This window comes from Silurus meridionalis, chromosome 10, assembly GCF_014805685.1.
Source record: "Silurus meridionalis isolate SWU-2019-XX chromosome 10, ASM1480568v1, whole genome shotgun sequence".
Classification (NCBI taxonomy): Eukaryota; Metazoa; Chordata; class Actinopteri; order Siluriformes; family Siluridae; genus Silurus; species Silurus meridionalis.
The window spans coordinates 13,533,092-13,560,338 of NC_060893.1; the positions used below are offsets into that span (position 1 = coordinate 13,533,092).

The 27,247-nt window shown below is 37.4% G+C and overlaps 2 protein-coding genes across 4 annotated transcripts in view; one reads left to right on the top strand and one right to left on the bottom strand.

Moving 5' to 3' along the window:
• Positions 1-269: 269 nt before the first annotated feature.
• On the bottom strand, positions 270-20,470 carry accs (1-aminocyclopropane-1-carboxylate synthase homolog (Arabidopsis)(non-functional)). 3 transcript variants are annotated; one of them, XR_006927162.1, is made up of 19 exons: positions 19,559-20,470; positions 14,870-15,762; positions 13,604-13,663; positions 12,882-12,952; positions 12,630-12,699; positions 12,432-12,498; positions 10,610-10,707; positions 10,442-10,519; positions 10,248-10,348; positions 9,827-9,910; positions 9,698-9,743; positions 9,314-9,455; positions 8,917-9,059; positions 7,384-7,537; positions 6,796-7,258; positions 5,532-5,628; positions 5,099-5,289; positions 3,775-3,966; positions 270-1,972 (listed from the first exon to the last, which is right to left on the bottom strand). XR_006927162.1 is itself a non-coding variant. In XM_046859553.1 (16 exons), exons 1-15 carry the CDS (start codon positions 20,175-20,177, stop codon positions 6,831-6,833), a joined length of 3,054 nt encoding a protein of 1,017 aa, XP_046715509.1. In that variant the 5' UTR covers positions 20,178-20,470; the 3' UTR covers positions 6,287-6,614; positions 6,796-6,830. The 3 variants fall into 3 exon arrangements, 2 of the variants coding, with proteins under 2 accessions (XP_046715509.1, XP_046715508.1); XM_046859553.1 differs by lacking the exons at positions 270-1,972; positions 3,775-3,966; positions 5,099-5,289; positions 5,532-5,628 and adding an exon at positions 6,287-6,614; XM_046859552.1 differs by lacking the exons at positions 270-1,972; positions 3,775-3,966; positions 5,099-5,289; positions 5,532-5,628 and having other exon boundaries at positions 6,287-7,258; positions 19,559-20,469.
• A 2,233-nt stretch (positions 20,471-22,703) lies between these two features.
• furinb (furin (paired basic amino acid cleaving enzyme) b) overlaps positions 22,704-27,247 on the top strand; it is an 87,145-nt gene continuing 82,601 nt past the window's right edge. Inside the window, 1 exon segment of the mRNA XM_046860019.1 lies at positions 22,704-23,486. The gene's annotated coding sequence lies outside the window, so the exon portion shown is untranslated.

Consider the following 27,247-nt stretch of genomic DNA (forward strand, 5'->3'; position numbering starts at 1 on the left):
CTACTTCAGTGGGATCAGAAAGTAAACAAGAGCTCAGCAACTTTCTCTCCATAGGCTTAGTCTCTCACAGTATCACTCCTCCTCCCTCCATCTGGCCAAATATCAGTCTCGGGCAAACTATCCACAGCACTGCATTCATATTCCTCATAGAAAGTAAATACTAATCTGAAAATTACTTGCAAAAATAAATGTGTTCCAACATTCTTCAGCATGTTGCCTGTGGCTGTTGGAAAGCTTGCAGTATGTCAGAAATATTCCAGCATTTTAAGCATAATCAGCTGCACCTGTAGTGTGTGGGCGAATACCATCAACACATTAATTTGTACTGGAAAAAAACACACAAGAAAACTTGTTTACTCATATCTCACATACACTGGGAATTGTTGAGCTCATCAATGCTTTTGCATTTTATTATCAGTAGATAAATACATCCAGTTACAGTTTAAATAAGCTCAGTATGAGTAAATATAAGTAATAAATACATAGAGATTTCTCAAAAAAATTTTCAAACGTCTTGTAAATCCCTGCATGTACATCAAACATGACTGAAAAATAAATGCAAAAAAAAAAAAAGAAACGCCCCAAAAAACAACAATTAAACACACCATTTTCTATAATTAAGCTTAATAAAAGCAAGGGCAAACTGGGTCTATTTATTTGTTATTTATTGTGTTTATATAATCACAAAAAAACTGTATTACCATTAAAGAAGAATAAATTCCAATAAAATCGTATGGTATCGTAATAATGAATAAAACAGTTGATTACTGCACTGTACAACAGTTCACATTTCCATTCCCCCAGAAATTTTGTGTGTTGTAGCAAAGACAAACCATGTGAGGGGGCTAGAGCCACAAATAATTTGGCACTGGTATGGCATTTCCCAACCATGATATTAAGCAATATTATTTATGTTTTTATTTAACAATTTACCTCAGGGTTGACTTTAAATTTTTCAGTTGATTCTCATCCTAGTGAGTGGTAAAGGTGGGATTTAGCTCCTCCTTCATTCCACAAACAGTATAAGGATGTTCATGATAATACTGCAGTCAGTGCTCGTCATCTCAAAGCTCACTAACTAACCAAGTAAAGTCTCTGCTGTAACTCGGTGCAACAGGATCATTATCTGCCTTGTATTCTCGACCTGAGAGACCAATGTTTTCTGTCTCTGCTACACTAGATTTATCACCAGTGGGAAATGGTCAGTGAGAAAAGTGTGTTTTTTGGTTTCAGCTAAAACACTAAGCACATACCATGGTTCAATCTACACATACTCAATGTGTTAGGTGGGTTTCCTAATGTAGTGTATGTAAAATGTAGTAATCACTGAACGTAAATACACAATTACATTTGAAAGTAAATTCTCTAAAAACAAACAAACTTGTAATGACTGATTCCAACTGAATCAAAATCTTTGTGTTATTTAGACTATTCCATCAGACAGTTCCTCTGTAAAGTGCAATAACTCAGCCACAGCCTTCTAAGCTTCCAGACTGGAAAATAATCCATGTATCTTTAAGCCGAGTGAACCCTTAGGCGGCTTTCTGTGTGCAAAGGACACAAGATTCTTATTTACCTGGTTCTGGAAATACACTCAAGCTTTCAGTGGCTGGACAGCGAGGATATTTAAACAGCAATGATATCTGATGCTGCTGTCTCCCTCAGGGCATAGACAAGTATCTCCTGTACTCATGGTTATAGTGTTCTGGCCTGTGCTGGTAGCTTTCACTGTATGATCGTTTGTGTGGCACCTCGAATCCCCTCCACAAGAGCCCAGTCTTCTTCTTCAGCTCAGGGAGTATGTCAGGTACGATACACTGCTCCACCAGGAACACCACTGGGAGAACAACCAACAGCAGAGCCCAGCCCACAGCACCCAGCCAAAAAGAGGAGCCCATACGGGTCAGGTCATTTCGCATCTCAGCAATATGATTGCTGGTGAAGAGCGCCCAGCTTAGGAGAAAGAAAAATCCTAAAGAAGGAGATGTGTGTAAAATGATTGTTGGCACACTGTATCTATAATTAATATTGCTTAATTCATTGCAGTGCTACAATTCCAGTAATCTGTTTTTCAAAAGTGATTATTTATATATATATATATATATATATATATATATATATATATATATATATATATATATATATATATATATATATATATATATATATATATATATATATATATATATATATATATATATATATATATATATATATATATATATACATATATACATATATATATATATATATATATATATATATATATATATATATATATATATACATATATATATATATATATATATATATATATATATATATATATATATATATATATATACACATACACACACACATATATATATATATATATATATATATATATATATATATATATATATAAATTTAGGAATTATAGAAGCTATAGAAATCTATATGGAGAGGGCAGTGCACATAGGGTTATGAGGCACTTACATAAACCCACACTGAAAACTGACATCCACCTACATAAACATATTCATACCAAAATGATAGTGAGTTCTACAATCTGAATTTTGTACAACATATTGCAAATATAAGAAAATAAAATATGAAAACCATTAATGGAAAATATAATACCACCCTATTGTTGATTATTTTTCTGTAAATGCAACTTATTAACATGTTTTATTCCATACATAAAGGCTTATTCACACAGGTATAAACTGTCAAAAAATAAAAAAATATATATTTGTGGTTATGCTGATGTAACACCTGAGTGTGCTAGACTGGTGTGATTATGGTGGACCTGATGCAGATTTATGTCACCATAAGATGCTGGTGTGTTGTTATAGTGGCGTTGGTGTTAAGACACATTGTGGGCTGATTTATGTCAGAATATCCTGACAACTGACTTTATAGCTCAGTGCAAAGAGCAGCGCCTGCATTGTCTCCTGTATATTTACATCTGCTCTAAAACACAGTCAACACTATCTATCTATCTATCTATCTATCTATCTATCTATCTATCTATCTATCTATCTATCTATCTATCTATCTATCTATCTATCTATCTCAGCATCTGGCACATAATGTATGTTCATTGTAGTTACACTGTTAGGGTGTGTAGTAATAGGTGCATAGGTGCAGAACTATTCATGAACTATTTATCTAATTTATCCTATTTATAAGATGAAAACATTTGATGAATAGCTATGTCCATGATACATCATACCAAGATTTTTTCTTAAGCAAAACTTATAATGTCATGAAACAGTAATTAGACAGACAGACAGACAGACAGACAGACAGACAGACAGACAGACAGACAGACAGACAGACAGACAGACAGACAGATAGATAGATAGATAGATAGATAGATAGATAGATAGATAGATAGATAGATAGATAGATAGATAGATAGATAGATAGATAGGACAAAATTATTTTGATAATAAATTAGGGCAAGTGTAGTTTTCAGGTTAGAAATGTCACATCATAACCAGACATACACTATATTACAAAAGGGTCAAAACACAACCGCATCACTTGACTCATGTTTACTTACCAACTTGACATCAGCTTGTTAAAACAAGTCTTTATAAATGTTAACGTAGCTTTAAATCACTTGTCAAAAGGGGAATATGTAGGTGATATACAGCACTATGTTTACTGCCCTTAAGGTTATATGTAAACAAAAACTGCTGATTTAAATAATGTTGAATTCTTACTTTTACTTTCAGTGGGTAATTCATTAAAACCAGCTTGTCAGTATGACATGTTAATACTGACCTGTCGGTAGCAGTGTGATGAGCAGCAGGGTGGTGGGGTAAAGTGCCTGGCCTGCCATCAGCAGCGAGCGTGTGTTGGAGTAAGACAGCACAGTCTTTGACGTCCAACAGAATGCAAACAGGAGACAGAGAATTCCCGAGCTTACAGCCATGAGGAAAGAAAGGGCAGCAAACACCCTGTCAGGCCCTAGACCTGTTCACAGCAACAGAGGACGTGTTATTGCCTGAAAAGCTGTTAAATTACAAAAATGATGATAGATTCAGGTATGACCATGTATTATTTTGGGTCAAAATGTTCAGTTAAAAGTAAAAAGAAATAAATAAAAAAATCTAATAAAATAACAGGTTGGTTCTACTAAATATGTTCTTAGCATGAAGAATAATAAGACAAACATCCAATTTACAATGTTATAGAAATCATGTAAGCTGTGTCAAATTTCCTTGATTGTTATTATAGAGACTGCACTTGCTATTCAGAGTTTCCCCCAATATACCAGTTCATTTTGTTCATATATTTTAAAAACCATGAAAGATGTATGTACGATTTTCAAAATAGCTATAAGCACTGTAAGAAGGCTATGTAACAGAGGTAATCTCTTAGGATACAATGACAAACATAGGCATCTTAACAATGTAACTCAAATCATAAAACAAAACAAATTTGCATAGATCTTGATGTAAAATGAAAGAGGTAGTAGAATTTTTCTGGGGAATTCCATAGAAAGAGATTGGGAAATGATTTTGCAAGTGACACCCCCTGGATATGTCTAAAATAATCCCAGAACAAAAGTGGTCTTTCAGCTTGACTCATCCCTGACATCCCTAAGGCGAGGTGTACATGTAAAAAAAAAATGTCAGTAATGCTGAAAGTGCAAGTCTAAACATGACAGTTAGAGCTTATGTTAAAACAACTATACATGATTTAAAGTTTAAATTGATTTGATGATCAGCCACAGTGGTGGCAAACCAAAAGTCGACATTCTCTTGTTTTTTTTCACAGCATTAAAGTTTGCTTTAATAACATACCACCAATCTGCAGCCTTAGAATGGTTTTTCTGTAAATTCCTAGTAAACAAGCCTACACCCGCGCATGTCAACCTGAAATTGTACTGACAGAGCGTGTGGAATTTTCTCCTACAAGTCCGTTCTTAACTACTCGCACCATATACTCACACCTGATAATGCAATTAAAGACTGCATTGTGATTAAAGGCTAGCAGAACAACAAACTGCAACATCTAATCAAAGATGGAACTCTATGTCAACACAATCCTGTTCAATTTAACTCTTGATCTCTGAAATGAGACGAGACTAAACGACTTTCACCTTGAATTGCATGCTCTTGTGTCCAGCTGCCAAGTGAATTGGACTCGTTTCCCGTGGACCACAGTCCCTTTCCGTCCATCCATTCAGGGGTCCAAACAGCATAACTGATGCATAAGCAGCCCATTAAACCCAGGCATGACTCGGCAAAACGAAAGCGACTCGTCGAATCTACTAACTCCGGTCCTTTCATTCTTTGTATTACAAAGAAATCAAAAATTATTAAGTGAAAACAATAATGATATGTTAAACTATATCAGTAATGAACACTTATCAACATATATACTGCTACATAAATATTTTATACTATTCAGATAAAATGAGATTTTTTAATCTAGCATTTACAATAATGTAATCATAACAGCTAAGTGTAAAGATACTTCTTTCAACAAATACATTTTAATGTGCAAAATATACATTTAAGAAATAGTCCTACCTTCAGGTGAAACGAGTTGTAGTGAAATGACTAGAGAGCAAATACTAGAGCGAGAGATGTCACCCTCGTGAAAGCTCAAGCCTAAATACTGAAGAGGCTGAGAGTGAAACAGAGAATATTCATCACACACACATCACACACCCACTAACTTCCGTTTTAGACAACTGTAAAGTGACACGAGAGATTTCCCTTTGCCTACAGTGGAGACCCAGCCTCTGGTGGAAACTTCCCCTGCCACAAAACACACATAAAAACACAAGGGAACAAAAACTTTGTTTAAATTCCCCCAAAAGCCCATCTAACCCCGAACTGCTGTATGTAAAGTGAAATAAGTAATATTAAGTTTGAGAAAAAGGTAAATATAAAGTGGGTGTTGCATTACTGAGTAAAGATACACCCAGTAATTTGACCTACATTCTTCTCACACATCAATCTCTGATCAGTCTCTCTCTCTCTCTCTTTTTTTTTAGGTGCAGAGGCAGAAGAGGGGCTGCTCTGATGTCATGGTGCAACCTACAGAGGAAAGTAGAGCCCACTGCTCTCTGTCTCCACACCAAGTTCACATAAAGACCAATAAACCCTCCTCCATGCTTCTCCTTCCCACTCGACTAGAAAGCATTACTCTTTTTTATATAATAATTCAGAATTTTGCTCAGGATTCAGGAGAAGTAAATAATCCATAAATAAGCATTTGACTTTAAAACAAACAAACAAACAAACAAACAAACAAATAAACAAGCAAATACATAAGACACTTTTAAAGAATATTTACCTTTATTTAAAGCAGTTGTTTAGGTTACATTGATTAGTGTGTTGCAAATACTGGCTTTAAATGTACAAAACATACAACAAGGAAAAATCCACCCTGAATGATTTGATATAATTTGTATACGCAGTATAATTCATTTGTGATCTCCAACGGCCAAGAGCAATGCTGTTCAGAGTAACAGCTGTTGTTAGTTCTCTCTAACGAAAGAGTGATGCAGCAACATTTCAGTCATTTAGACTTTAGACAGCTCACTCATCTCTTCAGAAAAACTCATCAGAAAAACACATCAGCAACAGGTAATGCAATGCTGTAACCTGTAATTAAGGAAAATGAGTTTTTCCTTTAAAGCCTAAAAATCATCTGATTTTAATATGCATAAAAAGAAAACAAAACTGTCAGTTCTATGAACTGTTCTATGAAAAGTTTAATATACGCAAATTGCATAAACTCTTATTTTACTCTTTACTTATATGAAGAAAAAATATACATGCTTGCCTTCGGATTGGGAATAACACAGTCTTTAACAGTTGTTACATCCTGGCTCTGTCCAAGAGATCTTTAAACACCTCAGCTTGTGTCGGATCTTCTTCATCAGCCAGTTTCGGCCGGTTCTTCTCTAACCAATCAGAGGAGTGGATCTGTTGTCTCAGTGCTCCGATTAATGAGTCCAGACTCTCCGAGTTAGTTTGGTAGTTGCTACCCTGGATGTCCTCAACAGCCAATAACAGGCTTTCGCCCCCAGCATCACTGCTTTCCAAAAGCCCTTTTGTTATTGTAGTAAAGGCCTCAATTGTTGCATCTTTGGAACCGTCCTTGTTGTTTTGGTCCTCGGTCTTTCCACCCCACTGTACTTCCACTCTTATGTCATTGTCTTGTTTGTCTGCTTTTGTGTTCTCACAGTCAGTCAGGATGTTGGAACACTGAAGTTCCTCTAAAGTCTCTCTGATCCTTTCTAGGCCTGTGGTAAGATCAGTACAGCCTCATCACAAACAAACACACAAAGCATCAGCTAATATAGAGCACAGTGAAGTTAAAAATCCACTGAGATATTTGATATGGTATGACAGAGAGTTTAGAACAGACCAAGTTGGAGGCGCTGGTGCTGGTCAGAGAAGACGATACGGAACCACCCTGGTGAAGAACAGTTAAAGGCCTGACCACAGCTCAACAACACCCGGTGTTTCAGAAAACACCTCCATAAATGCAGCTCCTCTGCAAAGGTACGCTCCTTTAGATACTATCAAAGACATACACAGAGACATATACAGTACATGCACACAAAGGAGAACAAGATAAGAATTTTCAGATTTGTTTCTCATCGTACAGACTGTGTTTCACCTCATTTAGTATTATAGTATTAGCTTTGAATAGTTATTAGGATTAGCTTTCTTATGCTTTAAAGAAAAGGGAAAGGCCAGAGGACTGAGAATACACACAGAAGAGCTGGGAGGATTAAAGTTTTGAATTTAAAAAATGGCCACTTTGCCTTGATGCCTTGAGGCAGGATGATTGTATGATCTTATGACAAGAGGCATAGATTATGTAGTACACTTCAAATTCAGTAAGACTGTGGATAAGGACAGCATGTAGATTAGGAAATCATAAAAGAACAACCAACCATCCAACCAACCAACAATTCCATCCACGCAACCAACCAATTAACCGTCCATCCATTCTTCCAATCCATTCCATTTCATCCATCCATTTAACCATCCATTCCATCTATCCATATTTTTTTATGTTTATATGATTATAACATTTCATTTACAGTGCTAGACAAACATTTAGATGCGCTGCAGGTTGTTGCTGTGCACTTCCTATAAAAAATTTTGTTTTTTTTATATGCACAGATAAAGCACCCACACACACCCACACCCACACACATTATATATATATATATATATATATATATATATATATATATATATATATATATATATATATATATATATATACAGTACAGACCAAAAGTTTGGACACACCTTCTCATTCAAAGAGTTTTCTTTATTTTCATGACTATGAAAATTGTAGAGTCACACTGAAGGCATAAAGGGCTATTTGACCAAGAAGGAGAGTGATGGGGTGCTGCGCCAGATGACCTGGCCTCCACAGTCACCGGACCTGAACCCAATCGAGATGGTTTAGGGGTGAGCTGGACCACAGAGTAAAGGCAAAAGGACCAGACTAAAAGACTGTTGGAAGACCATTTCAGGTGACTACCTCTTGAAGCTCATCAAGAGAATTCCAAGAGTGTGCAAAGCAGTAATCAAAGCAAAAGGTGGCTACTTTGAAGAACCTAGAATGACATATTTTCAGTTGTTTCACACTTTTTTGTTATGTATATAATTCCATATATAATTCCACATGTGTTAATTCATAGTTTTGATGCCTTCAGTGTGAATCTACAATTTTCATAGTCATGAACATAAAGAAAACTCTTTGAATGAGAAGGTGTGTCCAAACTTTTGGTCTGTACTGTATATATATAAACACTCTGAAACACTTTAGCATTAAGATCCTGATTTTTATGGTTCAATTTGATATCTTTTAGCTTCATCATGCATTTTTATAGTGTACAACATAATAGACAGTACAATACTACTACAGGCTCCACACCTTGCTAAAGTTAGCCCAGATAAAGAAGCCTGCACCCCTATGCAGGTAGGGAATTCTCAACTTCATTAGCTGATGGGAGATATATTGGTGGGCCTCCTGGAGCCGGCGTCTGTTCTCTGGTAGAAACACCTTGTTTATCCAATCTGAAAACATCAACAAATGTCTTGGCTATTACTGTTCCATCAGACACCTAAAAATATCAATTGATCCAAAGGCAAAGCTGTATTTCTGGTTAATGAGGTTCAGTACAGTTTATACAATAAACATTAGCACATTAAATATTGCCTGCCGAAATGTACACAAAGCCTTGATAAATATTGTATGTACTCTAAACACTAATGATGAGTCCATGCGATTGATTAAATATCTAGCACAAATGAAAGTAAGACACTAGTACCTCCATCTTTCAGTAGCTGAGACACCTGGTGTTGTGTTGGTCCTGGTACTCCATGAAAATAGCCCAGCTGATCGATGGCCTCAATTAAATCCCTGTTCTCAGAGTATACTGTACCCACACGAACGCCAGCCATTGCAAAGTCCTGAACAAGCAAAAACGCAGTCAGATCACAAGATAAGTTCTTTTCCAATGTGTTCTCTTTTAGACCAAAAAAAAGAAGAAAAATAAATAGAATAAAAAAAGACAACTGACTATGGAAACATTATAATATAATCAAAGCTGAAAATATTGTCATAATCTTTATAAGAAGTTTTGTTCCAAATATTCATCGAAATCATTTATGCAGTTCAGTGCTCCATTCTTCTCAGTTTCATTTTCTCTCACCTTGCTAACGCCCCACATCACATGAGTCCTCTGAGGGTCCGGTAACCTGATGAGAGGTGATGCCATTAATACACACTCTGGTGGATGTGTGTCCTTGAAACTCTGAAGTAAATTGTCATTGTATGTTACCTTTGTAGACTGAGGACGCTGTTAAAAGAGCCGTCAAACACAGACAGCATGTAGACCTCGTCCACAATAGCATGTAGTTCATGCCTGTGTCCCCCAAAGCAATAAAAAAGGAAAAAATTTAAATGTAACGTGAAAGCGAGGCATCATGGAGTGTTTAAGAATGCATTACAGGATAAATGACAGTCTTAATGAAAGTTCTCAATGCACCAGAATCCCCCTTTGAGCAATGAAAAGCTTAATTGCACTAAAAATTAATGTGGGCTCATAGCAATAATGTCCCACTGCACACCACAGAGAATGTTTAGAGAGTAATTTTAGTACTCCATTTAGAAGATTGGGTGTTTACTTAATTTACTTGTTGTAAACAGGAAACAATAGGCATGCTTATTTACAGTTTTGGATGAGCATTTAGTAAAATGACCTCTTGGCACAGTTTAGAAAGCTGAGCATCTCTTCACTGGTGTAGATTTCCCCTAAAGGATTGTGGGGGTTTACCAGGATGATAGCTCTTATATTCACTCCCTAAATAAAAAAGACAGAGAGAGAGATCATTCCTGCTGAATGTGAGTTTGCATGTATATTTATGTGGGTGAAAACTTGAGATCTATGAATCACCTCCTTCTTTGCTTTCTGGAGAGCATGCTCCAGTTTTTCAGCAGTCAGGTGAAATGGTCTGTCATCATTTTGGCCAGGCTGAAGGGGGAAAGATGCAACATAAACCTTGAACACTCTAAAAACAATAACAGAAATACAGACAAAAATAAAAAGTTTCGGCACAATTACCTCACTGTCAAGAGGAACACAGTACAGTTTCACACTGCTGTATAAATCAACATCTTCTGTGATCACACCATAAAAAGGGGTTGGGATGAGGATTGCGTCTGCAAGACACAGGAATTATCACAGGTAAAGATTAAACATTATGCTATGACTATTTCCATGTCATACAAGAAGGAGTATGATGTTCAGTGTGTACAAATATTTAAATATGCAAGTTAATGATAGTGTAATGTTTAAAAGCCTGCATGCTTCTGTCCTGACACAAAGGGAAAACCAAACAAAGAATGTGTCCTAATATCAGAATTTATACAAGCGCTTGATTCTGAATTTTCAGAATCTTTTGATTTATTTTCTGACATAGTCATGTCAAGTTTATTTCTATAGCGCTTTTCACAAAAGACATTGTCTCAAAGCAGCTTTACAGAATTTAAGAGTTAAGGTGAACGATGTGTATTTATTCCTGATAAGCATCGCCATGGCGACTGTGGCAAGGAAAAACTCCCTTAGATGTTATGAGTAAGAAACCTTAAGAGGAACCAGACACAAAAGGGGAACCCATTCTCATATATGAAAACACTTACAAAATGGGATAGAAATGTATCATTTGATGACATTTTTTCAAGTTTGCATTTGCATTTTTAAACGCATTCTTGATCTTTTTTGGTATCACTTCATACGAGTTGAAGGTAATTTGGTTAAGTTGATATGAGAAAGACTTTATGACAGACGGCTTTGTTTCATGCATGTTTTTTTCTTAGAAACTTTAAGAGAAACAATAAAGAAACCATAGTGAGGGAACAACCATTTATAAAATGAAAATAGGAACTACCATTTCTATTGCAGAGGTTTCAAAACCTTAAATATAATTTGGAATGGGCAAAATTATAATAAAGAAACATACTAGGAATGGGAGTATACGTGGAGTAAATCACGTCAGAATGTGGTTATATAAGAAGATAATCACACCACGTTGTAGTATATTGCTCATTATTAAGCAGACTGGGACACCAGCGAGTATTACACTGTCTTTGGACACTTTTTAAATCATAACTGAATGGTATTAGTATAATACACTTATACTATTATTACATGACTATATAATAATTCGCTTTTGAATAATTAAAATGTTCAATTGCAACATAATGGTTATTCATTTGTATAAGATAATGAGGGAAATGGTTGTGAGTGAGAAATTGTTGAAGGAAAGCAAATGGAAACATTATTGAACAGAAGTAAGTTAATGTCTGTTTATATAAGTCTATTTAAACATCGAGTTTAGGGATCAGATTCATCATTCTGTCACTGGGGCTTGCAGGGAGGTCGAGTTTTATGAGCAACTAATGGATATTAAATGGAATGTTTCTACCGAAATTGAAATTCAGTGCAAACTATAATGAAACTGGCAGTTCATGCTTTTTAGTTTTTGCCTAAGGATCAGCCCTCTCACAATCACAGTAGGCAGAGGAGATTTTCACTGCCACATTCAAGATGATGTAAGGCCAGAACTTTCATCAGGGTTCTTGAGCACTAAATCCCTTCCAGTTTCACCCACACTGTGTGCTCTTCAAACATGTTCACTTATTCACAATGATAAGTTGCTGATCAAGCCTACAAATGTCACAAATATATGTAAAAAGAATGAACACCTGCCACTCAGTATTCTATAGGATGTTAAAACTAAAAAACACAAGCATTCAAATGGCAGGCTCACTAAGACTTACTAAGACTGAATCAACTCAATAAGAACATGCTTGTGTGTATGCGATGTGCCTGTATATATTTAGGGAATGTATACTGAGAAAAAACACTGCCCATATGGACTCACCACCAGGATCGCAAAGCACAGCAGCTATAGCAGAAAAAAGCGAGCCACAGCCATTTATTACAACCACCTAGTAGGACACACACACACACACACACACACACACACACACACACACAGCATTCTATAATTTTTTCTGGGAAAGTATATCCATTACAGCACAGTTTGCTGATGCTGCTAAAATCATAAAAATAAACTCACATTGTCGGCTTTCAGAGGCCTCGGAGCTTGACAATGTACTGACAGGAACGTCGCTACTTCTTCTCTTAAGCTGTGGAAATGAGAATTTGTTCAGTCTACTAAATGATGATCTGATGAAATGAAAGGGATGATAGCTCTTTGCTGATAAGGTAGTTTAACTATTCATGCTTTTCATTCAATCAGCAAAACCATGTGGTTGATTGTGTTTAATTTAATACACATTTTAACTAGAAAGACTGATAGGATTCATACAAGCGATGGCCTTTCCAGTCTGGGTACTGCAGCAAACAGGAATCTATATAGTGCATGTCAGGCTGTATCAGCTAAAGGAAAGACCAGAAAACGGATTAGAACTGTTGACATACTGTGGCAAAAAAATCACTAAAACATCAGTGCATCATGTAAAGATTCTGGTGAGTGGTGAACATAAAGACAGGAATGTTACTATGCTGTTATTACTATTTGCAATATTTTTTGGTATGTTATCAATACAAAGTTTTTCACACTGCTCAGGTGACATTTTTATCTTTATAGATTCTGTCCCCTTCCAAAGTGCATGAGGGTTCAATGAATGGTTTGATGAGGATGAAAAAAATATTGTGTTATGGCCTTCACAGTCATCCGATCTCAAAATCATTAAAAAATGTATTGAGAATTTTGGAATGTGTTAGACAGTGCTTTCCATCATTATCATCTTTATAATAATCATTATCATCATCATAACATCAATTTTTGGACAATATTGTGTCGAATAATGATGTTCATTCCTCCATTACAGAACCTCTGATGCCTTGACGTGTCTTTGGTATCTTGTGGTGGTTTAACACCTTACTAAAAGTCCTACACTTTCCCCTTCATTTGTCACCCATCAGTATGTTTTAACCAAGTTTCAATTTGTTAGCATTAATATGTAACATAGCTTTTAATGGAGGTAACATTATTGTCTTGGTGAGTTGTAGTCAGAAATGCCTTACACGTTTCTGCAGAAGGTCAGAGCATAGCTTGTTCTCGCTTGTTCCCAAATTTAAAATTCCCTAAAAGAGAGAAAAGAAAGACAATAAAGAATTTGTTTGTTTGATTCAGTTGTTTTTCTAGTTGTATAGTTTTACTGTATATGACTATACTGTAATCTTAAATCAATCGTTACAGTTTATTAAATGTAGTTAAATTACATTAGATAGATTTAAATTCTATAATCATTCTATTAGGGCTGCATACCAATTATTCCACTCCACAATAAGACGTTCTTTTTTTTTTCCTTAAAGAGCGATAATAAATATACAAGAGAAAATAAGACAATAATTTGTTTTCTTTTTGGAAAAATTTACATTTTTACTGCTGAAATTGCAATCTGTGAAAACTAAACCCATTCAGTGCATTAAACTGCCTTATTACATCAAAATGAAACTTTTAATATATAAATAAAAATATAACAATAAATGTAAACGCACTGTACGGTGTTTTCTTTATGTTTTAATTTGAAATTATCCCAATTTTTGGAATCTTTCTGTCATTTTCTTTGGCCTGAATCCTATGGCAGCCCCTTTACATCACATAAAGTTGTCCAAATTCCGACTTCATTCCTCACAATTCTGACTTTTTTCTCATCCAACATTTCAGTGGCATCCACCTGTAACCATGTTGTCAGATTGAAGTTTGAAGCTGTTGGTGTGTGAATGAGGCTCCTTTGCTTCTTTTGTCTTGTCACTCTCCTCCAGAGCTGATTGTTAGACATAGTTCTCTCCAGGGATCAGAGGCGTAGTTTGATACCATGCGATTCTACTGATTGTAGCCCATTTATTTTTCAATGTGTAAAGCTTTCTGGCACTACAGAGGGGGTGACAAAGTCAGATTTGCGAGAAATAAAGTTGGAATTGTGAGAAATAAACTCGGAGATGTGAGGAAAAAAACTTCCATATAAATCTTCTCCTCGCCCCTCGCTCTTTTTTTTCCCCTGTTCCTCCATTTTTTTCATCTTCTGTCTTTACCTGTCCAGAGCGTTCGAGAGTTTAGCGGGTGATGCGCCAGTATTTATACCGCTGTGATTTTTACTTAATGAATCGTTTCAGCCCTAAATTCTATATAATAATTCTATACAAAAAGTATAATTATATATTATTGTTTTATATTTTTTGATTAATTATATATTTACAAGTGAGCTTTTACAAAAATAGTCCTTAATCAACTTTACAAATGGGTAAGTAAAGTGCATGAATCTGTGTAAATTGTATGTTACTAACTTCAGGGTTACTGTTCTCATCATACTTGTTGGCATAGTACTGAACGTAGCCTTCTTGCAGAATTCCCTGGTGCTGCCGGATCCTGTTACCCCTGCGGGACAAAAAATGACTGTGCTGGGGTGTCTGATCCCCCCGTAACTTTTTTGGTATGTAAGGAAGTGTGGAAAGACTAGGACCTGGGTCTGGACCTGAAGAGCTGAGAGGCACAGAGAGAGTTTTTTGATCAGATGTTGTCATACTGCAGATAGACATTGTTGTGGTATTGGTCTTTCCCTCATCAGCTTTCTGATTCTCATTTAGGATTCTGGGTACAAATGAGGATTGGAAAGGCTCAAGGAGCCTGGAATTGCTTCTTCCCTGATAAACAGTGTGATCTTCCTGTTGCATTCTGGGTACAGTGGGGAGGGTGGTAGGGTCAGGTGGAAAAGCAGGAGGCCCAGAGAGCAATGTCAGCTCTGACACTGTTGCACTGGGGTCAGATGTTTCTGTGTTGCTGCTTCCTCGCTGTGCTGCTCCACTGGCTGCACTGAAGGCCCCTGCGAGTAAGGAAACAAGACGCAGCTCATGCTCCCTTTCCTGTTGAACCCGTCTCTCTTCCTGCTGCTCCCTCTGCCTCTCGGCCCGGGCCTCCTGATGCAACCTCATTTCCTCCAATGACACGTATCTCTCCTCCATAACTCGCTGCCAGTTCATGAAACTTGCCAAAGCCTTCTCTAGCAACCTTCCACCACCGCCTGCACGTACTGCCCTTCGCCGCTTCCTCTGACGGAACCTGCTGGGATATTTAGGCTCTTTAAGGTCTGCCTGGGTGCATCTATCCACACTGGCCACAGGATCTGACACTGGTGAAACACAAGCACCTGATGATCCAGCCACGTTATGATCACTAAAGCCTATAAAAAAAAAAGAATTATGATTGAGGACCATTACACAGGCTATGTCATGGCACATGGCACACTAATGCAACGGTTTCAGATCAGAGTGGTTAAAGATTATCCAGTTTTTTTTTTAAGTAGAAAAGGAGTCCAAGTTGAAATCACTTGTATACTGTTTCTGAGGTCAAAGGTCCTTTTTACTGATTGTGTAAAGCGTGCTTTATACTGGTCATGCAAATTTACATTCTTTCTTCGCATATCTCATCGAAGTTGAGGTCAGAGCGTAGGGTCCAGGGTTCAAACCCCACCATGCTGACAGATTTGAGGCCCTTATTCCTCCCTGTGGAGAGCCGAATCACAACTGACCCTGCACTCTGACCCTGCCTTCCTAACAAACTGGAATATGTGAAGAAAATAATTTCACTGTACTGCACTGTACTGTATATGTGACATACAAAGGTTACTTCTGCTATTATACATTGTACATGTCCTAGAAGGTGAAATCCCTAATACTTAACAGTAATGACTTCATAGCCTGTGCCCAAAGCTGCACCTTTTAAAATGGCGAGGCTGATTTCACAGTAGTATACGCAGAAATTTCACTGCTCTCCACTAGAGGTCCCTGTCTCCTAAAAACAGACGTCCCTCAATTTATCGCGGTTCGAATCTCGCGGTCCCACTTTATCGCGATTTTCAATGTGGCACATAACTATTTTGTTTCGCGAATGGTCGATTTCAGTGTATCACAAGAAATTAGTAGCATTACAAGAAACCATAAGTTTCTGCTTATTTATTGGTTGTAGTTTCCGATTACCTCAAAAATGGGCGGAAAATAGCGAGTTGTTACCTTATGTTAATATAATCTCAGCTCTGGTGCATCACACTAGCTAATCGAGCTGTTCTGTCTTTTCATTTACTGTTTTTGGTTAATGAAAAATAGAAAATTGAATAGCGCAATATTATCATATTGTCTGTCAAGATATTACCTAAGACCAGGATCAAAAACTATGCTATTAGCAATGTTTGCCTGCTGATGTTATATACCTTCTACGCTAGATTCTAGCACTGCAAGCAGTGACTATTAAGACTGTCTTTGTAGTCTGGAGAAAATTAAAGAACGTATTTATTGCTGCTTTTCTACAACAACAGCTCGAAAAGTCAATGCCTTTTGCGTCTTTTACGTTTAAGAGTTTAAATAGAATATATGAGTAATACCTTTTAAAGAAATAAAGAAAATATCTCTGGCTTTGATTCAGCTACATTCACTAAACTAGTAGAGACTAATGAAATGAGCATGCCTTTAAAAACTATTAAAAATGCTTCAAGAACTCTAAGTCAGCTGAAGTGCCACAGGCACTCAGAAAATAAAAGGTAAGTACCTTAACGCCCAACACTCATACAACAACTCTATGGAGCTCTGAGAGAGTTATTAACCTGTACATAGTAGTGTATTAGAAGATACTTGACAGTGTTAGCAGGGAACACAGAACACTTTTAGAAGATGCTGACCCTGCAGGACCTGAGAACATACTGCTAATAGAGCAGATCTGAGCAGATCAGAGGTGAAAGAGAAAAAATATCAAGAGATAAATACCCAGTCTCAAACTACACATTTTATATTGTTATACATATTTGTATTTCACACATAATTCCAAGTTTATGTATACTGCAGTTCTAAACATATGTTTCACCTTCAAAAATATTACTCACAGGCATCATCAAGCAAAACAACTAAGATTGCTTGAAAACATGTCACATTATGAAAATGTGTTATACGTTTCATTTCATGTTTTCCTCAAAAGTACACTATTCCAGTTACCTGGAATTCACTCAAACACTGAACCTTTGATCGGTTTGCCCTGAGTTTCATTCCTTGATAAAAAAAAAGAGGTTCTCGTACCCTGAGTGGTTTAAAGTATGTGGCTGTCGTATTTCTCACGGGTTTTTTTTGCAAGAAAACAGTGTGGAAAAATTCTTTTCTGGCTCTGAACGTTTAACTACATCTAAAGTGATCATTTTAGTTCTGGTTCAATCTGAGAGAATCATGTGATGCAGTTTTCATTTTAGCTGAAATACACTATAAGGACAAACATTTGTGATCTTCTTATCATAAGTTTCGTGTGTGCTTTTTGAACATCCCATTCCACATTTAGTCCCCCATTGCTGTTATAATAACCTGCATGATGAGGCCTGGGGTGCAGTCAGCATCCCAATTCATCCCAAATGTGTTCATTGTGGTTGAGGTCAGAGCTCTATAACAGGCCACTCAAGATCTTCCACTCTAACCCAATCTATTCCTCTATGTACTTTATACTCTATAACCCACTCTCTTCCACTCTATGTAAAATGCATCTTCATGGATCTCAATTACTGCACAAAAGCATTGTCATGCTGGAATGAGTCTGGGTCTTCTAGTAAATGTTATTCTACTGCATCCAGAGAAATTCTATACAATTGTGTGCTTCCAACTTTGTGGTAACAGTTTGGGGAAGAACCAAATATGGCTGGAGTCAGTTATCTAGGTGTCCCAGTATGTTTGTCCATATAGTACATGGTATCTGAGTATTTATAATATCATTTAGAATATTATAATTTTGTACATTTAGATTGATATTTCAGCTGAGACATAATGCTGAGTTCGTGTTTAAAAAGGGATAATGATACTGCTTGGGGAACCATCAAAGCTCTTGACAGTTTGATAATAACCTGCTATTGAATGTATGATTATATTGTGTTTAAGACACGTGTTTTGATTAATGGTCAATGTTCACTATATGTGAAATATAAATGTGTAACTACATAAGTGATATATTTTGAGACTGGGTGTTTATCTTTGGTTATTCATTCACCACTGGACAGATCTGTTATATTACAACTGTGGTCAATGTAAGAGACTTGTTTTAGTTTGAAAGAAAATCTTTCATAAACCCACTTATGATTAAATCATATATTTATTTTAGGACCGTAAACCCACTATTCAAATATTAGGCACAGTTCTAACAACGTTTCTATTTATTGAAGCCTTTTTCCTTCCTGACTGTTTCTCTCACGAAACACACTGCACTGTGATCCACAGTGTATTAAATAAAATCACAACTGCAGCACTTATGACCTATTTGTATTAAAACTGCAGTTAGGTTTATTTTGACACTGGTTTTGTATTAAGTTAAGCTTCAGGTTTGTTAACGAAAAACTTCATATAAAATAAGAAACATGGCCTGGCATCGTTTCAAACTCTTATATCTAGTGACCTACTTAATAAGTCTAACAATCAATAACAGCAATACTGCTACTCATAATAACAATAATAATAATAATAATAATAGTAATAATAATCATAATAATCATAATAATAATAATAATGTTTATATTATATAAAGGTATTTATTATTGTTGTTGTTGTTTAAGAGTGATTTCCTAAAAAAATGAAAGTAAAAGCAGGAAAGGGAGTTGCAAGTAGAATAGCAATAAGAAGAAGAAGAAGAAGAAGAAGAAGAAGAAGAAGAAGAAGTAGAAAGGGGGAAAAAAAGAAGAAAGAGGAGGAAGTAGAGGAGGATCAGTTGGGAGTAAAAGAAATAAAAATGAAGAAGAAGAAGAAGAAGAGGGAGTAAAAGAAATAAAAAATGAAGAAGAAGAAGAAGATGAAGAGAAGAAGGAGGAGAAGGAGTTGGGTGGTAGAAGAAGAAGAAGAAGAAGAAGAAGAAGAAGAAGACTTTGGGGTTAAAAGAAGAGGAGAAATGTGTAGACTTGGACGTGGCTTTGAGTTGACTGGTTGAAACCCGTACGCTTGTTGTTCTGCACTGCTGTAATGTACCTGAAGGAGACCAGAATGCGGGAGCAGCACACTCTCCTCTCCGCTCTCCGGGTTCCTCTGTGTCCTCTCCAGCTGACTTACAGTCCGCCTCTGCCTCTTCCTCCGAGCACAGCGGCTCCTCAGCACTCAGCAGCTCCTCCTCATCGTCCGCGTTCAGCTCCTCGAGCTTTATCTCCATGAGCTCTCCCGCTTTGGGCGGACAGCTGAACGTGAAGGCGGAGCTGGAGGATCCCGGGCCCGCCTGGTGGTGGCCGCCAGCATTCCCCCACAGAGAAGTGTATGAGGAAGAGGAGGAGGAAGCGGCGGGGCGGCTGCTCAGCACGCGGTCTATCACGTCGTAAAACCTGCGCGCTCTCGCACCCCGCGGCGTCTGCTGGTTCTCCTTCATGCGCCGGTAATCGATTTTCAGCTTCTTGATCTTCTCCCGGCACTGGTCCGCGGTGCGGTAGATGCCCCGGTCATGCAGCGCCACGGCCAGGCGGTTAAAGACGTGCTGGTTGCGGAGGCAGCTCTCAAGCTCCAGTTGGACCTCTTCATCCGACCAGAGCTGCAGAAGCTCCACCACCTCGGGCTCGGACCAATTGCTCCCCCGTTCATACTTTTTAGTTGGAAAATCCATTTCAATTCCCACTGTCTAATAAACACGATTAAATACAAAACATTCTAATATGGGTTTTTTTGCACCTGTTTGATTAAACATCAATATTATTATACACACAGCAGTTAATCTCCAGTCTGGACCATTTTCTTAACCCACATTGTGTGTATTTTAAAGGAGCACTGAATAGATATAAATAGCGTGTTCCAGCTAACCCATTTGTTGTTTATCAGCTAGTGCTTTAGAAAATTTTACATCCGGGTTTACGGCACATGCGTGCTGCCTTTATTCCGGGATAACTTTGGCCCGTGCTAAAACAGAACAGAGCTATTCAGTAGCAGACCTGAAGCCAGATATAAAGGACGGGTCCGTAATACACGATACTTCCCTACGTAGTGCACTACAAAGGGCATCACAGTCATTGCCGTATACCCTATGTAGTGAACAAAGTGGTCAGTTGAAAGGCCATTAAGATTTAGCCACAGTTTGGGGGTTTTGACCCGATAGCACCCTCTATTGCTCAACTGCCTGAGGCGTGGCTGAAGTGAGGTTTTCTACATCTGATTCTTTTTTTTTGTCACTGCTGAATAATGAACTTCAAATCAACTGAGGCTAAATGATGGTAATTGCTGCACTGAAAGTTTTTATGAGATGCTATGCAACTATAAATGGAAATATATTGTGTAGTCTAGGTGTCACTGTGTTATTGTCCTATTAAACTCTATATTTGTCACTTAGAGATCCAAGAATGATTTGTCATTTGTAGAAGAAATAGTCTGTTACCCCATTTAATGAAATTCATACTTTGTGAATCCTCCAAGTAGCCTGACATAAATGAGGGACATAAGGGAAACAAAAAAAGACACAAGATATAAATATGCATGTGCAGTTATGATGCAGTTATAGTGCAAATGCAAGAACAGAAGTATGTGCATGTATAATGTGCGCAATGTGCAATGGAAATATCTTATAAGGGCATCTGCAAAGTCCTGTAGAGGAAGATTGCGTTCATGTAGGTATTTCCAGAGGTGTACATAGCCTACTAGTAGCCTATAATGTGTGTGCTGCCATTTTAATCAAAAATAGCACAGCTTCTGTTTTTCATTAGATTCATGCACTGTACTGAGCCTATCTGCTAAATGGAAAGATATGATGCTGAAATGTTTTCAGCTGGTGATGTAAATGACATGTATATCAGAATTTCATCAGTAGAAAGCATTTCTGTTAGGATCTGTCAATCATCATCATATATATGTTGATTGCAAGAATTTCATGGTTCACCAGTTATGAACAGGGAATACACGGAGAATGAATAAATACTAGGAAATGTCTGAGGTATAAGCCTTATGTTCTATATTAATCTCAAATAAGTCAAACAATATTGAAATCTTAATGTGCCTTCAACAAAAATAAACGACCCTGAGCTTTTGAGGACACTGGAGCTTTGAGACCACTGTTTCTTTCTTTTTTTATCACACTGTGTATTATTTTTTGTAAGATGTAAGATAATATTGTATTAAAACAATCTGGACAGTAATCTTGACATCCTGACCTCTTCTGCACCCTTCTGGTCCTGCCTGAGCCATACTTCTTGCTGGAGTTCTCTTCAATTGGAAACCACTTACTCCTGCTGAGCATGTGCAAATCTGAACAGCCCAAAATACACGAGATTACTGTGAATAGTGTTTCTTGGAAACCATGAAAATGGCTTAGGCCTGAAATGGATAGGCTTGGATAGGCCACAAACAAGTCTTCATTAGTGACACTTGATATCTTTATATTAGACTTTATGTTTAATATAAATAATATGTTTAATTAATTTCTCAGTTACACAATTGCACTTTATTCATTATATAGGATTATGAAGAAGGACATATAAAGAAGGACATCATTTATAATCATGCTCCTCTGGATTGCTTGTTAGGAATACAATGCTAGAGATATGAACTTAAAATTAATGTAAAGTATATATATATATATATATATATATATATACTGTGTATACTGCGTGTGTGTGTGTGTATATATATACTGCGTGTGTGTGTGCGTGTGTGTACAGTAGACAGCTAGGGTGACCAACAGCTATTGATATCACATTTTTACGTGTACTGGATGGATGTAGCCAAAATGTGCAAGTACCCTACAGCATTATTATTTATTATTTCAGAATTTTATTTAAATCCTTATTTATGATCATATGTAAGGAACATGCTGGAGTATAGTAATAATTAACTTCATATAGAGTTCAACAGACATCAGCTCAAATCATGGCTCTTGTCATGTGACCAAATACCCCCTCACACCACACACACCACCACATATAATGAAAAAAAAGCGTATTAACTAGATTCTTTTCATGTGCACGAAAACACAAACAACTATTTGTGAGTCGCATCGCAAAACTAATCACTAGAGTAACAGCAGCCGAACGCGTTGATCTGCTTTCTTTAGTCTGCCGGTAGATGGCGGTAAAAGCCAGCAAGTTACACCCACATTCGCTCCATGACGTATTTCCTGAGATTTGTAGGCCAGGTCTAGTGACAAAAGAATGTGTGGATTGGTCGCTGATCCTGCACTGGTAGCGTTCACACTGACATCTGTAACGTGAGCATCCCTGATACACTTATGAAAATGAAGCATCATGAGGGGCATGGCGTGGCGTGATCCAAACCAAGGAGCTGCTCCAGAGGACTAGAGGGAACAAAGCAGTAGTGAAACTTTGGTCTTCGGGGCTTGTGGGTTATTTAATATGTATTATTATTTTAATGGAACGCGATGCTGGGTTCGGGCTCGCGTGGACGGCTCGTAAAGCGCGCGCGTGTGTGTGCGTGCGTGCGTGGAGGTTTCCCCCGGTTCCGCTTGAGATTCACGAGCGCGCTTCGGTTTGACGTGTCACAATGAGGATGCTCCGGCGGAGCAGCGCGTGCACGGAATCGGGAGAATTACGAGTTGTGAGAGCAGGACATTTCCACGGCGGAAAGCGGGATGACAGCTTCATTATGCCGGACGCGTCTGTAGGAGGAGCAGCGTTTCTTTGAGGCGCGTGGACACACGCCAGTGAGTAATGTAACGCGGCGCGTGCCAGGGAATGTGCGACCGCTGGTGTAGAAGAAGTTGGTCGGTGTGGGTTGATCAACACGCCCCGGGTTACTTTGTTATACTGTTGTTCCGATAACGGCATTGTTCTTCCACCAGAGATTGAAGCTCAGAATGCACGCTGCACTGGCTCACTGACTTTCTCAGTTTCTTCATTTATTTTGACATTTTTTTTGTTAAACAGGGGGAAATTGGACTCGGACATGTTTTTGACTTATATGGGAGACGCAACGGGTGAGTTTGTAGCCACGATCCTTCTTGTTCTATTCTTAACACACACCCTGTGTTTGTTTTGCTACTGTAGTTTAAACTGTCAACCACACACACACACACACACACACACACACACATTTGTATTACATTCCTCCTTGTGAAAGACTTTTCCTTGACATAATTATTAATGCACCTAATCAGCATGTACCCCAAATGAAATCAGATTTGTTTGTTTGTAGCACCTGGTCCCCATGAAAACATTATTTTTAACACCTTTTTTTCGCATATAAAAACCCTAGATATTGTATATAGCTGTCACTGGACCTCCTGGGCATTAAATGTGACAGGTGTTTGATGATGAGAGTGCTTATGTTGCTGTATAATCTTTTTTTTGTTTACAGAACACAGAGAACAGGGGGACAACAATAGTTAAAAGCCCAGCTCGCTCCTACAGTGCATTCAGGAAACGCTCGAGGGCAAAAGATAATGATCATCCTTAGTACAACTGTACCACTAATAAGCGAGCTGTGTTAAAGGCATAATGGCAGGTTTCAAAGCAACAACTCTAGAAGTCCGAAAAGCAGAGGGTTTATTTACACCTTTAAAAAAATAAACCCTGCAGTGTGCATCGGATTCTTATTAGGCAGCTCTGGTCCATTTACTGCATTAACATAATTTTAATTGTGTTCAGCTTGCAGTTAATGTGAACTGTCAGACATGGTTCGGAGACTTCAATGCATTTACTTTAAATGTATTCTCAGAAGGAAAAAAGGTACAAGACTAGGATTTTAAGGTACAAATGCATGTCTCTAAAGTGGTACCCTCGAAGATATGTTTAGAGGAAAATAATTAAGGTACAAATTGGATCTTAATGACCACCATTATTCCTTCGAGGGAAACATGCAATTAATCCAGACACTTCTAATAATAGATGTTGCACAGTGGAGCTTTACAGAAATCCACTCCTAGAGCTCGATCTCTGATTATTAAAATGAACAGAGTAGAGAAGGGAGATAGTGGAAAGAAGAAACATTAAGAGGTTGGGGAAAAAAAATTGTTAAACCTGATGGTGAGATATGTTCAATTTGAGCATATTATGAATTGGAATCGTTTAAGCTTTTTTTTAACAGTTTGGAACTGCATCCTGTTGGACTGCACAGGACATCCATGTGGAAATACGAGTGGAATGGAAACGTGAATCTCACATCACAATATCATTGAGAATATTTAAATCAATGTCAAAGGTCACAAGCATGAAAACCATTTTTCTAAAGTTTTGCTTCTGTTTTTGGTTGTGAATTTGAGTAGGGCATACTTCAGTGTCAGTTCACTCTTTCATTTCATTTTTCCTGGTCAGGGTCACACTGGATCCGGTGCTTACCCTATAACACTGGGCATGAGGGATGCAATACACCCAATATACCATAAATTGATTGTAAACAATTTTACAGCAGAAGAATGGCTCAGTCAGGAATGCTACTGTCGCAACATTCCCTAATGAGCGCAAAAGGTTTAACGCTAATGATACAAATCTCCATTAATTAACAAAAACTTCAGCATTTTTGACAATTGTGTTAAAATGTACAGAGAAAGCTTTTTTTCATTTTCCAGCAATTCTGGCAGTATGTGTTGTTCTCCATCTCTAGTCACATCGTGTATTCTGGAGACTGAATTTACTGCATCATCATTTTGATTATTATGTACTGTGTCACTATGCTGCCCTGGGATTTCGCTTCAGTGACCCTCATCTTCTCGCTCTAATCAAAGCACATAATAGCAGCTGTCACCTCAAAAGCTTTACATACCCACAAAAAACTTTTTTTTTTTTTTTACAATTCTGTCTGAAAATGTGTGAATTTTAGAAAAACATAAGCACTACTAACTATAGTGTTAAAGCATAATATTTGATAAAGTGTTATTGCGGAGATGATTTCTGGCAAACTTACTAGTAAGACATCACCTGCATTATTTACACTAAAGTACATTTTATCATTGCTGTTTATTAATATTATTATTAGTGCTGGCTCTGATAGAAAGCCACTGTGTTCAGTGATTGTGTGAGCATCAGAAATGACAATGGAAGATGGCGGCTTGGTTGGGCAGAGTTTGTGAGATGCTATGGGCAGTGTTCAGCTGGGAAAGCTTGAGTCATAATACCATCAACCTAAACATTGTTGCAGACCCATTCCACTACTTCATGGCAAAAGCATTCCCAAAGGGGCAATAGCCTCTTTCAGCAGGATTATGCATCAGCCACACTTGCAAAAAATCACAGAGGAATGGTTTCACACTGAGTTTGAGGTGTTGACTTGGCCTTCAAAGTCTCCAAGCTCAATCCAATCAAGCATCTGTGGAATTTACCGGACAAACAAGTCCAATCCGTTAGGGCCCCTCCTCACGATTTACAGGACTTAAAGGACCTGCTGCTAACATCTTGGTGCCAGATACCACAGCACACCTTCAGAAGTCTTTAGGACTCTATGCCTCAGAGCTGTTTTGGTGGCACAAGAGGGACATAAACAAAATTAGGAAGGAGTTTTTTATTATTATTATTATGTTATTGCTGAATGTTGTTAATGCATCAGTTGTTGTTAATGTTGTTGATGCTGGTACATTTATTTTTGCTGTCATGTTACTGCTCATGAACAAAGAAGTCAGTCCTTATAGGTGAAATAAAATCACATACATATTTTACACATTTATAATACATGAGTAATATTTGGCCATTGCACAAAACAGATGTGTGTAAGTGCCTTATACTTGGCAAACGCCGAGCATTTGAAGTGTATTGTACTGCAGTAAAACAGTGCTGTGGCTGGTGCAAGAGAACAAAGAACACAAGCATCACTTTTTCATTAACATTTAGTGTTCGTTATTGACAACAATCAGCTGATTTTTTTTTTTTTTTTGTCTGGGGGGAAAAAAAAAACATGATTACTGAGGCAGGAGCGAAAGAATACTTTACAAAATGATGTTCCAGAGCTGTCAATCCTGTAATAGAAATTTACAATCAGTGCTGTGTCAAGGATGTCAGGGTCGGAACTGGCTGTAAATGAAGAGCCTGCACCCATACAGTGGTTAAAATAAAATAAAAGAGAGAGAGAGAGAGAGAGAGAGAGAGAGAGAGAGAGAGCGCAAACATATCAAATGGGAGTAAGAGTAAAAGATTTTTAGATGAAAAAGTTTGTGTTTTCCTTGGAGAACAGATAAGGTACTTTTTAAAATTAAAAGTAAGGAATTCAATTGTCATTTATTATAGGTAAGGCGTTCATATATCGATGCTGATTTTATTTTGTTGTAGAGTCTGTTTTGTTACCCAGCTAGGTGCTAGAAGCCCATCATGATACTACATGGCAGTGTTGGGGAGTTTATTTGTATTTAAAGTCAATTATATCTAAGAAAATACATGGAGTAAAAAATTTAAATAACAAATCATAGTTTAATGTTACTGGCAAAACATAAACACTCAGTCATCTGGGCCCAAGTGTGACTTGTTTGTTTGGCTGGTTATGCGTAGTTTATGATACAGTTACAGTGCAGCATCAGTGATGCATAGGCCCTGCTGTTTGATCAGGCAAGCCACAGGAAGCATTAACCAGCTGGTATTAGATAAGAAACAAGCTCTTATTCTCCCATCTGGTGCTCATTCACTGTTACAGTCACACTGATGTGCACAATAAAGTTACTCTCTCTAATTAAGAACAATCACAACTACTTGCCTAATACTGTACCAAATATTATTTCATGACACCATTGGTATCATTACTGTTTAGGCACTCTAG

Coding starts and splice junctions, on each gene's coding strand:
- accs (XM_046859553.1), bottom strand. CDS start 20,177: ATGGATTTTCCAACTAAAAAGTATGAACGGGGGAGCAATTGGTCCGAG. Junction 9,911..10,247: donor TTTCTAAACTGTGCCAAGAG/GTCATTTTACTA, acceptor TGGGGGACACAG/GCATGAACTACATGCTATTG. Junction 7,538..8,916: donor TCTGGGCTAACTTTAGCAAG/GTGTGGAGCCTG, acceptor TGTCTTTGATAG/TATCTAAAGGAGCGTACCTT.